This window comes from Aristolochia californica, unplaced genomic scaffold, assembly GCF_029961685.1.
Source record: "Aristolochia californica isolate CCGP_79_NKW_82.1479 unplaced genomic scaffold, dmAriCali1.0.hap1 SCAF_5, whole genome shotgun sequence".
NCBI lineage: Eukaryota > Viridiplantae > Streptophyta > Magnoliopsida > Piperales > Aristolochiaceae > Aristolochia > Aristolochia californica.
In genome coordinates, this window is record NW_027182214.1 from 4,124,179 (window position 1) to 4,143,697 (window position 19,519).

Below are 19,519 nucleotides of genomic sequence, written 5' to 3' on the forward strand. Positions count from 1 at the left end.
TGGGGACTTTTTTTAGTGAAATTATTTTGCCACGAAATGTACACATTTCTAAGCAACTTTGATTTTCAATTAGAAAAAGGCCCTATTTTTGTATATTTGTTTTCAAAATATTGGATACTTTCTCTTGGAGAAATTATTTTGTCAAGAAATGTATGCCTAGTTTAGTTATTTTAAATTTCATTGAGAAAAGTAGGTCCCACCATTAAGTTGGAATCTTTTTGTAGTGAAATTCAAAGTTCGCCTAGAAAGGTATACATTTCTCAACAAAATTATCGATGAAATTATTTCTCTTAGAAAATCATCCAGAAAAATCAAACTTCTTGTAATGACACGAGGTGGATGGTTAGTGTAGGTGAGGGACTTGAGTGGCTAGATGAAGTGGCTTGGATGGTGGCAATGTGGTAAGGTTGTAGTCCAATGGTTGGTTGAACTATAAGGGGGGTAAGGTGATCTTCTAGGCTTGGATGGTGACATGTACCAAGGACTCTTATTGTTGTCGGGGGTTGTCCTGCTTTGTGGAGCACTTGAGCTGGCAAGACTCGATATGTCATATAGGAACTTCTTAATTGGGGTGAGTCACCTTGTGACCTTTTCATCTTCAGCCAACCACCTAGTAGTGTTGAAGCAATAAAGGGGTTTTGTATTGATTGAATGATTACAAGGCTCATTGAGCTTATTGTTTACTCCTTCTTTTCTTACATTTTACCCACAACTTAATTGGTGCCTCTTTTTAGGGCATTCTTTGGACATTTTTGCCCTAATTTATTGCATGTTGCCACTCTTTCTAGGGATTCTTTTGACACTTTGGCCCCTTTGCTTGGAATCACTTTTCTGCTTCTCCTCTGCTTTATCATAGACTCTTTTGTTCGACTCAGATAACATCATATAGACTTCACACCTTCTGGTTATGGTTTATTTGTGCAAGATATTAAAGCAGGTGACTGCATCTTTGTCTCCTCGACCACTACAGTTCACCACCAACCTGCTGCCATGGCTCAGGGTAGGGCAAAGTTTCTCAAGATAAGCCAATGCATGGGATGTCTCCAACGCTGGGATTATGCCTTCAAGAAGGGACAGCCTCCTGTAGGCTGCATTCAACAAGATGAAACATTCTCAGTCATTAAGCGAGTCCTATCATGGTTTCCGTTACGTTCTGAATCCTGCTTACATACCTTCTAGAGCCTCTCGGTCAGTGACAGCATAGAATTCTGCACGACCAATGTCTTTGAGAAAGCTAAGCTCTGGTCCTGCTCCTGGGTATTCCAATCTGAAGAAGAGCTCATCATGAGCATCTGAACTACTTTTTCCGATACTGCTATTTAGAGAGATAACAGAGAGAGAGAGAGAGAGAGAGAGAGAGGTTGTCGTGCTGATGGCTACTTACCCTACACCAATGGAGTGAGGATTCAGAATTTGCCCTTCCTGGTCTTGCAGCAAATAACTCATTGTCCCATGGTAAACTCCGACATCTCCAGTTGACAGAGTAGCAGAATGCCTTCCAGTGTCTAAACCTAATCCACCAGCCTCCACACCAATCAATCTCACTTCTTCATCTTCCACAAACTCATGGAAGAGTCCCATTGCATTTGAGCCACTTCCTACACAAGCCACAAGCACGTCTGGTTTTCCACCCCATTTCTCCAGTGCTTGTTTTCTTGTCTCCTTCCCAATCACTGATTGGAAGTTCCTCACCATGGTTGGACATGGGTGTGGCCCTGCTACTGTTCCAGACAAATAGAAACTGGTCTCTAGGTTTCCCACCCAATCACGGATGGATTCGGAGGTTGCATCTTTCAAATTTCCTTCCACGCTCTTAACCTACGAAGTAGAAATTTCATTTCCCTTTAGTACATATTTCTCTGTTTTTTTCATAACAAAAAAAGGATCAGGAGGGAAGACTAAGTATCTGGAATCAGTATAATTTAACTCAGCTATCCAACACCAAGTATGGCATCTAATCCGTCCTTGCAATGCATCCTGCTGATAAGTTGCAGCAAGAGCTTGGTGTTGATGATTTGAGGAGTCTTTAATGGGTATCTTCAGGTGACAAAAACATTCGAAATGTTAAATGAGTTGCAGAGATAATACCTCAGCACCTAGGAGCTTCATATGGAGGACATTGGAGGGCTGCTTGTCCATATCTAGATTGCCCATGTAAACAACACATTGCAGGGAGAGGCGAGCACAGGCAGCAGCTGTTGCAACCCCATGTTGCCCCGCACCAGTGGCCGCAACCACCCGTCGTCTTCCCATCTCTCTAGCAACCATGGCCTGCCCGATCGCGTTATTGATCTTGTGCGCTCCTTCATGATTAAGATCTTCTCTTTTTAGGTATATCAAAGGGCCCTCGCCCTCGGCGTTCCTGTAATGCTTTGTAAGCCTTTCTGCAAAGTATAACGGGGTCTCTCGTCCTACGTAGTCCCTGAGTGTGTCCGCCAGCTCCCTCTGTATAACGGCATCCAATTTTCGTAGTTAGTAGATAGTTAGGTCCGAAGCTCGTCACAACGGACAACGTATTCTTTTACAAATTCATGACCTATGGATAACGTTATCTATGGTCTCGGTGGGTGCCTTTAGATTCCATAGACTTCGACGCTGCCTATTGATATTTTTAGCTTTTTCAACCACACATGATTGCACGGTGCCTTAGATTCCAAATAATTGGCCACCGACTACTGATATTTTTAGCTTTTTCCTTCCCAAAAAGCTAGAATGATAAACATGCTTCCTTATCATTACACGAAAAACATGAAAAAATTGACAAAACATAGAAACTACAAACACAGTTCAAATAGAAATATTGAAGACATGATTTTTTTTAACTTTATATAACTTCCGAAATGTAATTCAAGAAAAGATTTCAGTTATTCTCGAAAAAACTCCAGAGGCCGAGATAGAGTTACAATAAACTTTCGATTATTTAAATCCAAGAATCGTTTCATCTCTGTTACTGAAGCCGGTTTTAGTGGAGAAAGAATTTCCTGTTCATAAAATGAAACATAGAAAATATTTGCATCCATTAATGGAGAAGAATGGAATAAGATCTAGGCGCTCTTAGATGGATTCAGTAGTAAGTAAATTTTGAATTTAACCCGGCCAACCTGAAATTGGGTGTCGGTGGCAATGGTTTTAAGCTGTGCTTCCAACTCGCTCAAGCAACTGATTAGAGTCTCCGGGACGTACTTGCCTCCATGCTTTCCGAACTTCCCTTCTGTAGATTTCTTCAAGTTATTATCCAGTTGAAACTCCTTCGGGGATGAAGCAGTTAGGTTCGCTTCAAGAGAGGATTTGTTCACCCTTATGCTCATCGCTGGTTTTGCAAGTGAAGGCTGCGAAGCTGTGGTGGTTCCTCTGGCAAATGACTGTAAATGAGGAAAGTCGGCGTACTGGGCACTCATGCTTGAAGTCGAAACTGGGATGGGAAAGAGAGAGAGAGAGAAGCGAGAAGCTAAAGAATGAAGATCGTCGTCTTAACTGGGTATGATCGCATTCACCTCTAATGGCAGATACTTATATAGAAGTTACTGGAACAGCCAGGACTAATTAGTTCCAAATCGGATCTCCAAAGCCCATTTTTTTCACGAGGAAACAGGTTGAAGACGATAACTACCTACCACAATTAATATCTGACTAGGACTTCCGGCTGGCGATATCACCACTTCAATTGCAGATAGTACAGGGAAACCACGTTTTAGTCGTTGTCATCGCCAATTGAATGTGACTTTACCATGTTGAAAACTTTTTCTTTCAAATTCCTCGTTGTGTGGATTTTTTTTCTTGGAAATTTTAGGATATTACCCAACTTTTTAAACATAATTACATAAATAACCAATTTTTTAATATATTTATAAAATACCCAACTTTGACCGGTCAACTACATATGTGTACATTCAAAAGTGACACGTAGGCTTTAACTGATTACGTGATGCTATATCATCATGATACATCAACACCACCTGATGAGTCGAACAACACGTCATCATCCATGTAGGATGATATGTCATTAAATGTTTTGACACTATTTGTTTTTTTCTGATACGTCATCTTGCAATGTCATCACGCACCACGTAAGCCCTCTCTCGACCTTATTTTTGTCGTTCGCTCCCTCTTTCCACTCGATCTCTCGATTTTCCTCTCTCCATCATGCCTTCTCTCCATGCCAGCTGCCACCACTGCTCCCCTGTTGCCGCCACTTTGCCACCGCTCCGTCATTGCTCCCCTGCTGCTACCACTCGGCCTCCTGTCAATTGCCCTCTCTTCCTTTCAATCCAAACTTCATCTCAGCCACGTCTCTCACTCTTCTCTGTTCATTCTCTCGTCGCCACCTTTCTCAAAACCAAAACCTATCATTTCATCTCCTCGTAGCTCCCTCTCTCAAAATTGAAGCCAATCACTTCCTCTCAGTGTCCCCTCTCTTAATATCCTATCATTTCATCCTCTCACCTCCCCCTCTCTCAAAACTGAAGTCATACTCACCCTCCAAAATCGAATTTCAGAAGTTGATTTAGCAATGATTTTTTAGGGCTTTTTTTAATTGAATCTAATTAGTGTGTTTAATTATCATATTGATTTTAATTTAGGTATTTAATTATTGTATTATTTTTGTGTGATTTACTGTTTAATTTCTAATTTTCTGTTAATGAAATTTATGTCAATTACAAATAAATTAAAGTTATTGCTAAGTTTAATTAAAACTTGGTCGAATTGATCTATGCATTTATTAAGTTTCTATATTTTAGTTTATAGATTCCTATGCCATTGAATGTTGTATTTGATTTCGGTAATTTTAGCAAACTATTCAATAATGATGATTTTGAATGTAAAGGCTCTATGCCCTAAACCCTCAACCCTATGCCCTATGCCCTATGCCCTTTGTCGGTTTCATATTTATGAAATTGCAGTTTACTCTATTGAGATAAGATTTGCAGGATTTTCAATTGGTAGTTGTTGTTAAATAAATTTGAAGTGTCATGGAATGATCATGCAATGTGGTGAGGAGATTCAGGTGTTATAAATATCCACCACATGGGTTATTTTTTTGTTAATGTTTTTCTTTTATTTGTCCTTGTTACTAGGATGGGTCCAAAGTCTAATTAAGAGTAGATTGGGTAACCAAGGGTGGGTTGAGTCCGATTAAGAGTAGGTTGGGTAATAGAGGGTGGGTAGAGTCCAATTCAAACTAGGTTGAGTCACCTGCACGGGCATCCATTAGCCAAACAAACCCGACCCACATCACTCACAAGGTATGGTTCGTAGTGACTACGAAGTCAAATGGGGCTCTACTAGAGGCGTTCTGTGAATTTGGACTTAGGTGTGTTTTTGCATTGTTATGACTAGTCATCTGCTATTGAATTAGTTTAATTAATTTTTAAATGTTATAGAACATTATTGAATAATTTTGAAGTGCTATGGAATGATCTTGCCATGTGGTGAGGAGATTCGGGTGTGATAAATATCCACCACATAATTTTTTTTGTCTATGTTTTATTGTGTTTCCATGTGTCCCTAGTTACTAGGACTGGTAGAGAGTCTGGTTAAGAGTAGGTTGAGTAATGAAGGGTGGGTTGAGTCCAGTTCAAACTAGGCTGAGTCGCCTACACGGGCGTCCATTAGCCAACGAAACCCGACCCCCCATCACTGACGAGGTACAGTTCATAGTGATTGCGAAGTCATATGAGGCTCTACTAGGGGTGTTCAGTGAATTTGGACTTAGATGTGTATCCTACATGTTTGTTGATTTTTACTACTCTTGATAGGGACAATGGTCTTTTTCCTCTAGCTTTTGCTCTTGTTGAATCAGAAAATCAAAGTAGTTGAGAATGATTTTTAATTTGTCTAGATTATTTTGTTATTCTAGGAAGAAGTCCATTTACTCTTAAAAGGGTTTGATAAGGGCGGTTCAGAAATAATTTCTACCTCCAGGATGTTTGCATCATTTTTGTATACATCATATAGTTGTCAATTTCAAGAATATATTCAAAAATGATACTTTGACTGCTCTCATATGGTCTACAACAAAGAAACAAATATTATGGAATTTGATCATATAATGGAGTTGATTGGGCAACAAAGAGACTGAACGAAAGAATTATTGACAGAAGGAGAATTGAGTCCCAAGTTTTGGTCATGGGCGCATGATGGCAATGTTTGCTTTGGTGTAATAACCACCAATATGTCTAAGAGTTTCAATATTGTTCTAAAAGGTGCTAGAAGTCTTCCAATTCAAGCATTGGTGGCATCAACATTTTATAGATTGAATAATTTTTTTTTGTGAAAGACATGAAATTGCGGGAAAGATGACATCGATCTGTACTCCCTCTGTTGATGCTTCTCTAAAAAATAAGGTGGATAAAGCAAGAAAATGTTGGGTGTGCCAGTATCATGATGGTGTGTATGAAATCTTTGTAGATCAAACTTGCAGAATATGACATGTACATGCACCCACCTTCAAATGGAAAAAAAAATCTTTGTACCCATTCCATTGTCGCGTGTGGAAAAATCAATTATGATTTCAATCAATTATGTGGTTCTTGGTATACAACGGAGGCACATAGACAAACATATGCAATTGGATTCTCTATTGGCCTAATACGGGTGTATGAGTTATTCTACCTATTACAAGGGAACAACCTGGTCGACCACGTTCAGTTCATATACGTACAAAAATGGATAAAGGAGAACGTGGTATCTATGTTGGTAGTAGATGTAAACAATCAGGGCATAATGCTAGAAAATATCGAAACTTGCCAGTTAACACCCCAACAAGCACTCCAAGAAGTAACAATTCAAGGTGAACATTTCCATTACTTGTGAAATTTAAGTATTACTATTGATAATTGTCTTTTATTTTTTGGTATTCTATATGTATTATTCAATCATTTTAAAATTTTACTTTGTGTAGTCATTCTTAGTGGAAGTTGTGGTTAGTTTTATTATTTTTCTTGTGAAGATTGTTTTCATTTTTTTTTATGGTTGGTTGATTGGAGTGAATATCGTTTTTAGAGTTGTGACAGAGGAGCATGGATGAAGATAGAAGAAGAGCAGAATTTGAGGGCAATGATAGGTGATTGTTTGTAGCACACCATGATTGTTTTGTATTGTAGTATATTTCTTTTTTTTATTTTATGTTTATTGGTATTATATAATCATAGGTTCAACTTTATGCAATATATGTTTCATGTCAGTTACAGATTGCAATTGCAAACCTTTAAAAAAACTCATTTGAGTGCAGAGGTTGCGAGAATAAAACAGACATTGTACAAGTATGAATGATTTTTGGAGTTGTTTTCTTTTTATTTTATATATTTCATGCTTTGGAATGCTCTAGTAACTTTTACTATGATGTTGATGTTAAGAATCTTTAGTGTCAGCGAATTCTTTTTATTTTATTTTTTTGCTGCTACTTTGGGAAGTTCCTCTTAGCTTTTGTTTATGATTTTGTAAGTAATTTTGGGAACTTTTGAGGTTTCATGTTGCAAACGGTTGGGAATTGGAATATGGAGGTGTGCTTTTTAGGTTCTATTGAAAGGATATCAGAGAGAATTTTCATTTATGGTTTATGAATTATCTTTGGGATAAGGCGCTTTGTGCTTTTGTATTACTAAAATTTGAAACAATCATAAAAGTATTTGTAATCAAGGTGAAATTTAGAAAATGTTGCAACAAAGCTTATTTATTTTTTCAATGTTTTTATGTGATTCAATATGTTTCACATTTGGTGGTATACGCATCTGTAAAAATGTGGATGTAAGGAAATGGACAAAATGAGTTATGATTTCTCCTTGTGCGCTTATTATATTTTGTTATATAGTTTTAAGTTAAAGAAGAATTTTTTTATGGTTGGTTGACCGTAGTAATCAAATTAAAAGTGTTGATCAATTTAAATTGAATTATTTTACTAATTAATACATAATTAAATTTTATTATAATAATTAGAAGGTAATAAACATGTATCGATAAATAAAATTTTAAAAAATTAAATTGAGTTTTTAAAATATTTTTAAGGTTTGAAAATTTATTAAGGAAAGGTATGAAATAGATTAGAATATAATTTTTTATAGGTTAATATATATTTTATAATTTGTTTAAAAAAAGAGAAGGTAATAAAACACATACCCAAAAAAATATTTTTCTAATAATTTTAAAATATAAAAATATATTTTTTAAGATATAACTATATGATTTTTATTATTTAATATATTAAGTTTATATTTTACTCAAATAAATAGAAGCTAATTGACAAAAAAATTAATATATATATATATATTTAAAAAAATTAAAATATCTTAAGTCGATAATCATAGGTGTTAATCATATTTGAAGATGTTTTTTAATAACTTATAATTTATTTTATATTTTATTTTAATAAATTAAAGGTAATGAAATGTGTTCCAACAAAAAACAATTTTGAAACTAAAAAAAAAATTACTAATTATTTTTAAATTACAAAATGTCTTAAATTGATAATAAAAGTTGTTAAATAGGTAAGAGTAATATTTTTTAATTAATTAATCTACTTATTTTATATTTTATTATTATAAATATAAGGTAATACAAAGTGTATTGATAAATTTTATTTTTAAACTCTACAATAAATTTTCAAATATTTTTTCAATTAATAAATACTTTAAATAAATAATAAAAGGTATTAAATCAGTAAGAGTAAAATGTTTTAATTAATTAACTTAATTATTTTATATATAAGGTAATAAAAAGTGTACTGATAAATTTTATTTTTAAACTCTAAAATAATTTTTGCAAATACTGTTTCCATTAATAAATATTTTAAATTGATAATAAAAGGTGTTAAATAGAGTAAGATTTTTAATTAATTAATATACTTATTTTATATTTATTATTTTAAATATAAGGTAATACAAAGTGTACCGATAAAAAAAATTTCAAACTCTAAAATAAATTTTTAAATATTTTAAATTAATAAATTTTTTAAATCAATAATAAAAGGTGTTAAATATGTAAGAAGTAAGTTTTTTAATTAATTAATATACTAAATTTATATCTTATTATAAGATAAATTAAGTTTTAAACTCTAAATTATTATTTTATAATATTTTTTCAAATCATAAATTTTTTATATATATAATAAAATGTGTTAAATTGGTAAAAGTAAGTTTTTTAATTAAATAAAATACTTAATTTATATTTGATTATTTTAAATATAAGGTAATAAAATGTGTACGTATAAATTAAAATTTTAAACTCTCAAATAATTTTTAAAAATATTTTAAAGCAATAATAAAAGCGTTAAATAAGCAAGAGTAATATTTTTAATTAATTAATATGCATTTACAATAATTTATTATTTTAAATATAAGGTAATAAAAAGTGTATTGATAATTTTTTTTTAAACTCTAAAATATTGTTTTCAAATACTTTTTCAGTTTATAAATATTTTATATCGATAATAAAAGTGTTAAATAGGTAAAAGTAAGATTTTTTAATTAATTAATATACTTTTTATATTATTTTATTTTAAATATAAGGTAATAAAAAGTGTATCAATATATTTTATTTTTAAACTCTAATATAGTTTTTCAAAAAAAATTTCTATTAATAAATATTTTAAATCGAAAACAATATGTACTACATGGATGATGATGTGGTTTGCCATGTAATATTCTAAACTAACCCCGATGGTTTTTGTGTCATTTAATGATGTGTCTTCCTAAATGGATGATGATGTGTCTTGAACATGACGTGTCGTTTGACTCATTGGGTGCTGATGTATCATGATGATGTGGCACCACATAATCGGTAGAATCCTACATGTCACTTTTGATTGTACACATGTGCAATTGACGAGTCAAAGTTAGGTATTTTTGCCAATATGTTAAAAAGTTGGGTAATATCCTAAAATTCCCCTTTTTTCTTTTTCTTTTTTGCGTTTTTTGAGAAGCACTTTCACTGGCTTTAGGGTTTTTCATCAAGAGAAGTAAACAATTATCTAGCAGAATTCAAACTATGCCAATTTTCTGCTAGCAAACCAAGAAATTCGTTATAAGAGATTATAAATACTTCCAACGAATTTCTAAATTCATCGATAGACCATCAAAATTATTTTTTTACCAGTAATTGAAAATTTAACTGGTAGAAGGTATTTTAAAGAATATATATAATTATTATCTAAATTATATTTTTCATTGTGAAGATGAAAAATATATTAATAAAATATACAAAATTATAATCAAATTAATTATAAAAATATGTATAAAAAAATATATGAAAACTAAAAAAATGTAAAAATTCTAGAAAAATGTATATATAAAAAAAACAATACAAATTGTACAAAAAACTATAAACAATTCGAGGGCAGGTTTGGGGGAGGATCCAAAGATGAACAACTTTTAGTCTGCCTTTGTAGAAAGAATCAATGCATCTCATTTTGAAGAGCCAACTACATAGACTTCATCTTTTCCTCGTAGTCGACTCATAAAGAGTTTAGTCACTCTTTGGTTGCTCAGTGAGACTCTTAATTCTCGCGGTGTACATCCCACAGCTACTCATAAGTCCATCTCAATTGTTTCTGAGTTTGATACAAACTCACTGAAGTCTAAAGCAACTCGTCCCCGAGATGCATGTGAGAAGAGGATGGTCCAAGCATCTTGGGTACAAGTGGTTGAGCCAAACCCATCGCCTTGCCAAACCTAACCCTTTGTATGACCTACACGATGGCACACTCATCAACTGGTTGACGAGCCTCCTATGCCTCTTGCACTATCTATTGCATGTCTTCCTATTCAGAAGAATAAGTCAAAGTTATAATATCACTTTTTGTATTGAATAAAGCATATAAATGATAAAAAAAATTAAGTTATTACTTACATATTGTATTTCGAACCATTCAGTCCACCCATACTAACTGATGGGTGATCCTGAATTGCTAAATCTCTGAGCAATTATCACCTCACAAATCTGTTATATTAATAACAAAAATTTTAAAAATACTTCAATTTAAATACATAACATCTCCTCTCATATGCACTTAAAAGACTTTGATACAATAGTATGTTAACATTTTGTTTTCTAACTTCTTGACATGTACATGGGAATGACTCTGTAATATAATATTACATATTAGAAAAGTAAAAAAAATAAAACTTCTAAAAAACCTTTTTAAATCTAATTACCTGAAACCTAGGTCCCTCAAATACATTATAGCATAGCCATTGCCAATCCTCTAGGGAAACCCCCTATATAAGGGGTCAAAAGTGTAAGTAGGTGACCCCTTTATGCCTATGCGAGGCGTGCGAGTTGGTCCAATGTTCTTGAAAAGTGGCATCCTATATAGAATACAGGATGGCTTGTGCCATCATATTTCTTTGTTTATAGACATCAAACTTATCTTATACTTCGATTCTAGCATAGCCATTGCCAATCCTCTAGGGAAACTGATGTTTAGAGACCTACTTGTGCGGGTTCGTAGGAGACAAACCATCTTCCTAGAGCCTCTATCTTTGTTGGGCAGAATACTCTTACAACATTTTGTATCATTCTTCCTTGAAGATGTCTCCTTTTGAAGTTGTATATGGCAGACCTCCCTTGATCATTTCATCATATGTGAAACGCACCACACATATCGTTGCTCTAAAAGCAATCTTGCTAGATCAAGATTAGACCTTGAAAATAGTCATGCATCATCTTGCCTTAGTGCAACAACACATGAAGAGTCAACATGACCACAAACACAAGGAAGTCAAGTTTTTCCTAGGTGATTCAACCGTATCGACAACAATCACTAGATGCTAGATGGAATCATAAACTTGCTCCAATTTTTTTTGGACCTTTCAAAGTGCTCCAAGGAATTGGCAAGTGGTATACTGTTTATAACTACTAGACGAATCTAACATCCGTCCGGTATTCCACGTCTCTCAACTAAATAAGCGACTCGGAGAATCACCAACCATTTCTACCAATTTGCCATCCATCGAAGCCGCAACAACCACTCTTCCATTGGAGATATTGAAGAAACGTTGAGTATGACATGTCTCACGCTTACACGGTACTCATTCAATGGGATCAAACCCCACTGGAAGAAGCCACGTGGGAATGTGTGAGGATGATTTCCTTCTTCACTCTCTGAATTTTCAACCTTGCGGGTAAGGTTGATCTTCAAGGGGGTGGAATGATAGGAACCTCAAAATTCCGAAAAGTCAAGGAACAAGGAAGAAGAAGCAAGAGAATAAGGTAACACACATGTCGACCCATGCACATGCATGAGGGCATAGGAGCTCAAGGGCAAAAGAGGAAACAAGGTTAAAAGTGAAGGGAAGAAATGGGAGTCCTCCCTTCTTTTGATGGATTCTTATAATTTCTACTTTCCTTTGTTAAAAAATCTCTAAAATATAAAATTGTAATTGATTTAGAACTTTCCTAGATTCTCTCATTTGATTTTGTATTCTTCCCTTGATTGATGTAATTCGAAAACCTAATTAATTAAGGAATTTCCCTAAACGTGTAATGGAAAGAGTATAAGTAGGGGTTTTGGTTGAAGGAAAAATCGATCAAGCTTGTTCTTTCTCTCTCTCTCTCTCTCTCTCTCTCTCTCTCCTAGAAGAACCTTAATTCTTTCTTTGGGGATTGAGAAGATAAGACATTGCGGAGGTTCTTATCAGTTTTACACATTGAGACCAAGACTAGTTATTATTCAACCCTTTTAGTGGAATTGTAGTAATTTGCAAGGGATCTCCTTTGGTGAAATCAGCATATATAGAGGAGGAAGAAGGAGAGTTCGAAAATTCAAACATGATGAATCAAAAAAAAATCTGGAAAACAGCACTCTTGAATGAGCTTTAGATGGTAGAGGACAAGGTTGAATCAAATGAACAAATACTTGATGCAAAGGGATGCAAAAACAACACTAACAACACATTGAATTCGGCAATCAAGCAAGAGAATAAACTCAGCCTATAGGCATACGAGTATGGCTTCCCTTATTTCTTTCTTTTTTATTTTCCTTTTAGAGTTTAAACCAGAACGCTAATTGGCCAACAATCATTGTTAATTATCCAAGGAAAAACGAAATAAAAAGTGGTATGAAAGTGGTCCGAAACACAATTGAACTATGGACTACTTTCCAAAACAACTCCTCAAACCGTAACTTAGGGTTCAATGGATTAATTGATCAATTGCCTTTTCAGAAAGACTGAACTCAAGGAGAACTTTCATAGGATTTTTTGAAATTTTATTGAAGAATTTGTGTCATAAAAAAAAAAAAAAAAAGAGCAAGCCATGAACCACACTATCAACATGGGCCTATGCCTTGGAACTTGAAGAAAAAAGTTTTTTGTTTTGTTTAGAATTGACTTGGCTTGATCATGAACGAATTTATAACTTTCAAAGACATCAATTTGATCCCTCATAATGTAAAACATAGAATAAAACTTAGCTGATTGAAGAGAGACCATACTAATTGACTTCAACCTCTTCCTTTCTTCAAGTTGATCGAACCTTGTCTTGCTTGAAGGATGATTTTGAGACTCATTTTCTCTACACTTGCATAACATGGTTAGATTTGATTTAAACCGTAGAATTCTAGCTTTGATACCATGTTAAATTCCAGGGTTTCATCCATAGGAACTAGATTTAAGAAGAAGGAGGAAGAAAGAAGATAAGAGAGGATGAAGAGAAGAGAACTTGTGAGAGGCACAAGTTGCAGTAAAGATTAGGGTTTAGAGAAGAGCCCAATGATTCTCCTCCCCCTCACTATATTACTTATATAGGTGGGCTTGAATTCCCTAGTACATAAGCAAGCCAAAAAATAACTTTCAACTTATAACCAATTACAACTTATGCCACTCACTCTCATAATTACATGATATACCACTTTAATGTCATCAACAATGTCCCAAATATTACTCAGTTTAAGTATTTTCTTATTTTTTGGATGATCATATGAGAATTATTTGGTTATTTTTTATGAAATATACAACTAAAGAATTTACCATCTTTAATTCGTTTTATGTCATGCTAGAAATTCAGTTGCAGAAAAACATCCAAATATTCAAATCAGACAATGCCAAAGAGTAATTTTCCTCTCAATTTCAAATCCTACATCAACAAAACGGTATTATTAACAAGTCTTCACGTGTTTACAAACCCAACATAATGGTATGTCTGAACGAAAAAAATAGACATATTGTTGAAGTAGGCAAGACAATTATGTTTGCTATGAATGTCCCTCGATTTGATTGGTTATATGCGGTTCTCACTGGTTTTTTTTTAATTCAATGCATGCCCTCTATTGTTCTACATGGCCAAACACCTTTTTTCAAGTTGTTCCATAACTCATCGCCTTTCCTGTTGCCACCTCGAGTATTTGATTGAACCTCCTTCGTTCATAATTTTAAGTCCCCATCACAATAAATTTACCCCCAAAGCAATTAAGTGCAGTATTTTTGGTACTTCGAATATCATAAATGGTATGTGTGCTATCCACCAATTCTAAAGCTAGACTTTGTTTCAGCTAATGTGACATTCTTTGAAGATGAGTCATATTTCACGGCTAGTTCTCCTCTCGATTTTACACCTTTTGCAAGGATGCCCAAGCCTAATGTGCCAGTGAATCACCAATTTTCATATGATGAGTAGCCACATGAGATTCCTCTCTTTGACTATTGACCACCCACCTATGGAGCCTTATGATGTCCCTGAAGTAATCTCTCCCCCCTCTTCTCTAGTGTGATTTGGACCACCTTATGAAACCAGACCCATTGCCTTTTGTAAAGAACCTCATACCACTATTCTTAGAGCTCCATCCACTTCTCATCCCATCTCCAATTATGTATCCACTCACCATTTGTCTCCCAATTTTGTTTCTTTTTTGTTTGTAGTATCATCTTCCCGTGTTCCTAAAAGTTATACAGAGGTTTCAGTTGATCCAAGGTGGAAAGCTGCTATGGATGAAGAGATCCAAGCCATGTATAGAAATTCAACTTGGACTTGACAAATCTTTCACCCACAAAAAAAGGGGTTGGTTACAAGTGGATCTATACAATCAAGTATAATCCTAATGGCATGATGGCTAGGTATAAAGCAAGGTTATACTCAATGTTATGGTATTGACTTTCATGAAACATTCTCCTCAGTAGCAAAGATGAATTCAATTCGTGCTCTTATTTCTCTGGCTGCTAATTTTAGAAGGGCTATACAACAATTGGATGTTAAGAATGCATTTTTTAAATGGTGATCTGGTAACAAAAGTTTATATGAGTCAACCGCCTAGTTATGTGGTTAATGTGGAAAAGTCTTTCGATTAAAAAAGACTAGCCCCTACTAAAACAATCCCATGTGCCTGATTTGATAAATTCACCAATGTAGTTACTCAGCTTGGGTTCAAATGATGCGAAAGTGAGCACTTAGTGTTTACCAAAAACACAATACATGGAAAGATTCTCATGGTCGTATATGTTAATGATATTATCATTATTGGTAGTGACTATAATGGTATTTAGCAAGTTAAGAAAGACTTGAACAAAGAATTTCAGAATTTCAGACCAAAGATCTAGGACTTATCAACTAGCTTTTGGATCTAAAAGTCCTTCAATCCAATTACGAAATTGTTCTATCATAGAGAAAGTATGTACTTGATCTCTTAAAGGAAATTTGGATGTTTGGGTGTAAACCAACTTATACACCAATGGAAAATGTTAAACTATGTGCTGAAGTTGGAAGTCATGTTGATGTTGGTCATTTTCAATGGTTGGTTGGAAAATTAATCTACCTCATTGTTACAAGACCAGATATACCATATTCAGTTATTGCTATCAGTCAATTCAAGCGACGACCTTAGCAATCTCACTGGATGGCTTTGGAGAGAATTTTTCAATATTTGAAGAAAAATCCAAGTCAAGTATAGTGTTTAAATCCCATGGACATACTAACATTGAGGGCCTTGCAGATGCTGGTTGAGCAAGTTCTCCTAATTATAGGAAGTCCACCTCAAGGTACTATATGATTGTAGGAGGTAATTTGGTCATTTTGCTTCAAAAGAATGTTAAGTCATCTTGAAGAAGCACACATAAGAGAAGAAATAAAGAACTGAGTATTAGAGTCCAAGTAGCTTAAAATTTTACAAGACTCTACACTAGTAAAGAGAGCAGACTCAACCTTTCAAAATTGAGGTACAACTTTAAATTTTTGGAACTTTATGACACTGATTGATCAACTTAACTTGTTAGGCCCAACAGTAAAATATTGACCAATCATACCAATCAATCAATAAGCCATTTCTGAAAAAAGAAATATAGTTGTTACATTCGATTGATCGATCATTCACTTTACATTAATCAATCAATGAGATGTCAACCTTTTGTAAACAGGCAAATAACGACTAGTTGGACTTGGGAGCTTATAAATACCCTACCAAATGTGCCTTTGAGAAGTTAATGATTATTTATTGGTATACCTACAACATTCAAAGCATTTCACCATGCAAATCCAATCATAAGTTTAATTTTTAGAGAGAGAAAAGCATTATTTACAAATTCTTTCTACTCTTCTCAAAACCAACTCCTTGAATTCACTTAGTCAAGCTCCAAATCCATTTCAAAGTGTACATCAAGGTTGGAGACTTGGATAATTAAAATGAGAAGGTTGACTCTCCAAGAATCAAAGGGTGTAAGCTTTTCTTGTCTTTGTAATTTTTCATCTTACTTGAGAGGTTCATCAAGAACCTTAGAATCTAGATACGAAAGTTTGCTAGGGCTAAAATCCAGCCAAATCTCATAAGAGATTTCTTGTAATCATGTATTTTAGCATACATGTGGTCTAAAAGAGAGTTGCAATCTCTTTTATGTAATTCCAGTTAATAGAGCTAAGATTAGTAAAATTTTCCAAGCCCAAGTTCTTGGGCGGTGAATACTAATAAGGGAACATTGATAAGAGAACATCTTGTGTTATTCTGGCTCAACCACTTTGTTTGAGAAAAGTTACAAGTTGGTGTTATATCAATGCGGGACATACCCTCCAAGAACCAACTAACAAATATTTTTACGAAGGCTATTGCTACAAGATCCCTCTGATAGGTGTCCCAAGTTGGGAATATTTAATGTTTTTCACCAGCTTGAAGGGGAGTGTTAAAAAAGTATGAGTGACATTCTATGTAATTAAGTGAAGGAGTGGTATAGAGTGTAACTATGTCAAAGTTTAAGTTCTTTTTCTCCATCGTGTTTAGGGCTTCCAACCCTTCCATCTATAAATATGAATTAAGGGGGGGAGTTCAAGATGTGCTCTCTTTTCCCCCTAAAAAACCCTAGTCTCATCTCTTAAATTTGTCCCCACTTTTCTTGCTTCCTTTGCCTTCTCTTCTCTCTTCTACTTCTTCTAAACCCTAGGCCTTCTAATGATGAAACCCTATATTCTAACAATAGCTCTAAACACCAAACAGCTTGTTTCTCCATAAAGTAGACTCACAAGATCATTAATTTGTACTTAATTTGGTATGTAAAGCTCTCACCTTGAATCTTTTTTGGTTGTTTTATTTTCTTCGTTATGCTACAAGACCCTAGTCAACTCCAATATGGACATCTCTTTACAGAGTGATCAAATTCACTCAAAACTAGTTGCATCAGAAAATAAACTTGAATATATTTTACTCAAGTATAATATTGCCACATAAAATATGCTTCTTGTGTATAACATAATTTGATAAATCATCAAATTTGTAGACTAGTCGAATTGGTCTCCTATTCAGTTAATGGTTGAGACAGAAAAGGTCCCAAAAAAGTGCAAGGAAGAGTTGAAAGAGAGATGTTAAGAGGATTGGAATAAAAGAGAAGTAGAGGAAGAGAAGGATATAAGAGTGACAGCTTGAAGGAAATGAGAAAAGAGATGAGAGGTGCTATGGCACAAATTAGAGAGGGAAAAGAAAGACAATAGAGATTTTGAAAAAGATGATTAAATCTCCATTCAACCAACACCATCTGTTTATACTTTTACCATTGCATTATTGGGGAAACTCCTCAATCAATTAGGATCCCCTAATTATATAAATCAAGGAAAAATTACATAAGTTAAAGAGAGATTCAAGTAAATTAATAAATAAAATAGAATTATATATCTAGAGATTTTTCAAAAGGAGGAAAGTAACACTTTTTAGATCAACCTCTTAAGATTCTAGATTTATCCTTGAGTTGTCTTCTCATGCAAAAACCCTTGTTACCCTTCAAGCTCCACATCTCTCATGCATGTGTGTCACCTAGAAAAAGTGTATCACTACTAGTTTCCTAGGTGTGGCCCTTCCTTCTTCTTATGTCCCTCCTTGCTTCTTCCTTGGTTCTTGTCTTGGGTTATTTTGAGGAAAATTGAGTATTTTATCTATGTTAAGGAATAGTCCCACATGGATTAGTGAGTATAAAGATGTTGAGTTTATTAATTGGGAAAGAGACTTCCTAAATAGGCCAATCATTTTGGGATGGGCCTTGGACCCAACTTCACATGGTATCAGAGCAAGTACTCATATGTGGGTCTCCACCCAAATTATCGTAAAACCACAAAAGAAGGTCTACACATGAGGGGGAGTGTAAGGAATAGTTCCACAGGGATTAGTGAATATAAAGATGTTAATTTTATTAGTTGGAAGGAGGTTTCCTAAGATGACTAGTCATTTGGGATGAGCCTTGGACCCAACTTCACAATCTGGTTCTCTCTCCACTTCCTTTGTCAACACCTCGACATTTGCAACTCATAAGATAAGTGATTTGAACCTTCCTATTACTCTTTGTAAAGGGGCTTATAAGTCCACTAGATATCCTATTTCTCAATTTGTTTCATTTGATTTCTAGTCTGGTCCGTTTAAAATATTTGCTTTATCTTTGTCTTACTATTATATCCCTAGTGGAGCAATTTCTGGATGTATAGATGGAAATCATGCACCATTAGGGTACATGGGTATTTGTGACCCACCTCTAAATGTTGCAGTTGTAGGATGCCACTGGGAATACACTATGAAATATATTGTCATTTGCTCTATTGATTGGTAATGAAGCCAAACTGTTGGCCAAGGGGTATACTCAGACATACGAAGTAGATGTGTTTAAGACTTTCTCTCTCGTACATAGTTTGACATCTAGTTTGATCCTTAATTCTATGGTTGTGAATCAAGGTTGTCCTTTATTTCAGCTACACAATAAAATCATTTTTTTTGTGTGGTGATTTAAAAGAAGAAGTCTATATGGAGTAAGCTCCTGGGTATATTGCTCATGGGAGAATGAGAAAGTATATAGGTTAAGAAAAGCAATTTATGGACTCAAGCAGTCTCAAAGCATAGTTTGACAATTTCAGCAATGTAATTTGACAATTTCAGCAATGTAATTATGTTGTTTGGTTTTTATAAAAGCCACAACGATCATTCACTAGTTGTGGCATTGATTGCTTATGTAGCACATATAGTTCTATCAGGAAATGACCAAAGGGTTTAAACAAGTAAAGGAACATCTGGCTAAGCATTTTAAACTAAAGATCTGGGGTTGCTCAAGTATTTCCTTGGGATAAAAGTTGCTTG

The 19,519-nt window shown here is 34.3% G+C and overlaps 3 protein-coding genes across 4 annotated transcripts; 2 read left to right on the forward strand and 1 right to left on the reverse strand.

Moving 5' to 3' along the window:
• Positions 1–619: 619 nt before the first annotated feature.
• LOC137966044 (tryptophan synthase beta chain 1-like) lies at positions 620–3,462 on the reverse strand. Of its 2 annotated transcripts, none has more exons than XM_068812502.1 (5): positions 3,102–3,462; positions 2,089–2,445; positions 1,385–1,818; positions 1,173–1,267; positions 620–1,088 (listed from the first exon to the last, which is right to left on the reverse strand). In XM_068812502.1, exons 1-5 carry the CDS (start codon positions 3,396–3,398, stop codon positions 913–915), a joined length of 1,359 nt encoding a protein of 452 aa, XP_068668603.1. In that variant the 5' UTR covers positions 3,399–3,462; the 3' UTR covers positions 620–912. The 2 variants fall into 2 exon arrangements, with proteins under 2 accessions (XP_068668603.1, XP_068668602.1); XM_068812501.1 differs by having other exon boundaries at positions 3,093–3,462.
• Positions 3,463–14,124: 10,662 nt separating this feature from the next.
• LOC137966395 (uncharacterized) lies at positions 14,125–14,607 on the forward strand. The gene is made up of 2 exons (XM_068812980.1): positions 14,125–14,331; positions 14,410–14,607. The coding sequence occupies exons 1-2, from the start codon at positions 14,125–14,127 to the stop codon at positions 14,605–14,607; spliced, it is 405 nt and encodes a 134-aa protein (XP_068669081.1).
• Positions 14,608–14,611: 4 nt separating this feature from the next.
• Positions 14,612–15,808, forward strand: LOC137966396 (uncharacterized). Its single transcript, XM_068812981.1, has 6 exons — positions 14,612–14,671; positions 14,850–14,937; positions 15,045–15,201; positions 15,345–15,366; positions 15,471–15,473; positions 15,590–15,808. The coding sequence occupies exons 1-6, from the start codon at positions 14,612–14,614 to the stop codon at positions 15,806–15,808; spliced, it is 549 nt and encodes a 182-aa protein (XP_068669082.1).
• The last annotated feature ends 3,711 nt before the right edge of the window (positions 15,809–19,519 follow it).

Excerpts from the sequence above, each read along its gene's own strand:
- LOC137966395 (XM_068812980.1), top strand. The coding sequence starts at position 14,125 with ATGGTATGTCTGAACGAAAAAAATAGACATATTGTTGAAGTAGGCAAG. Across the intron at positions 14,332-14,409 it reads CTTTCCTGTTGCCACCTCGA|TATTTTTGGTACTTCGAATA; the intron begins GTATTTGATTGA and ends AATTAAGTGCAG.
- LOC137966396 (XM_068812981.1), top strand. The coding sequence starts at position 14,612 with ATGAGATTCCTCTCTTTGACTATTGACCACCCACCTATGGAGCCTTAT. Across the intron at positions 14,938-15,044 it reads GATGAAGAGATCCAAGCCAT|GTATAAAGCAAGGTTATACT; the intron begins GTATAGAAATTC and ends CATGATGGCTAG. Across the intron at positions 15,202-15,344 it reads AAGAATGCATTTTTTAAATG|CTTGGGTTCAAATGATGCGA; the intron begins GTGATCTGGTAA and ends GTAGTTACTCAG.
- LOC137966044 (XM_068812501.1), bottom strand. The coding sequence starts at position 3,398 with ATGAGTGCCCAGTACGCCGACTTTCCTCATTTACAGTCATTTGCCAGA. Across the intron at positions 2,446-3,092 it reads CCCAATTTCAGGTTGGCCGG|AGGGAGCTGGCGGACACACT; the intron begins GTTAAATTCAAA and ends GCCGTTATACAG. Across the intron at positions 1,268-1,384 it reads CCTCACTCCATTGGTGTAGG|ATTGGAATACCCAGGAGCAG; the intron begins GTAAGTAGCCAT and ends GCTCTTCTTCAG.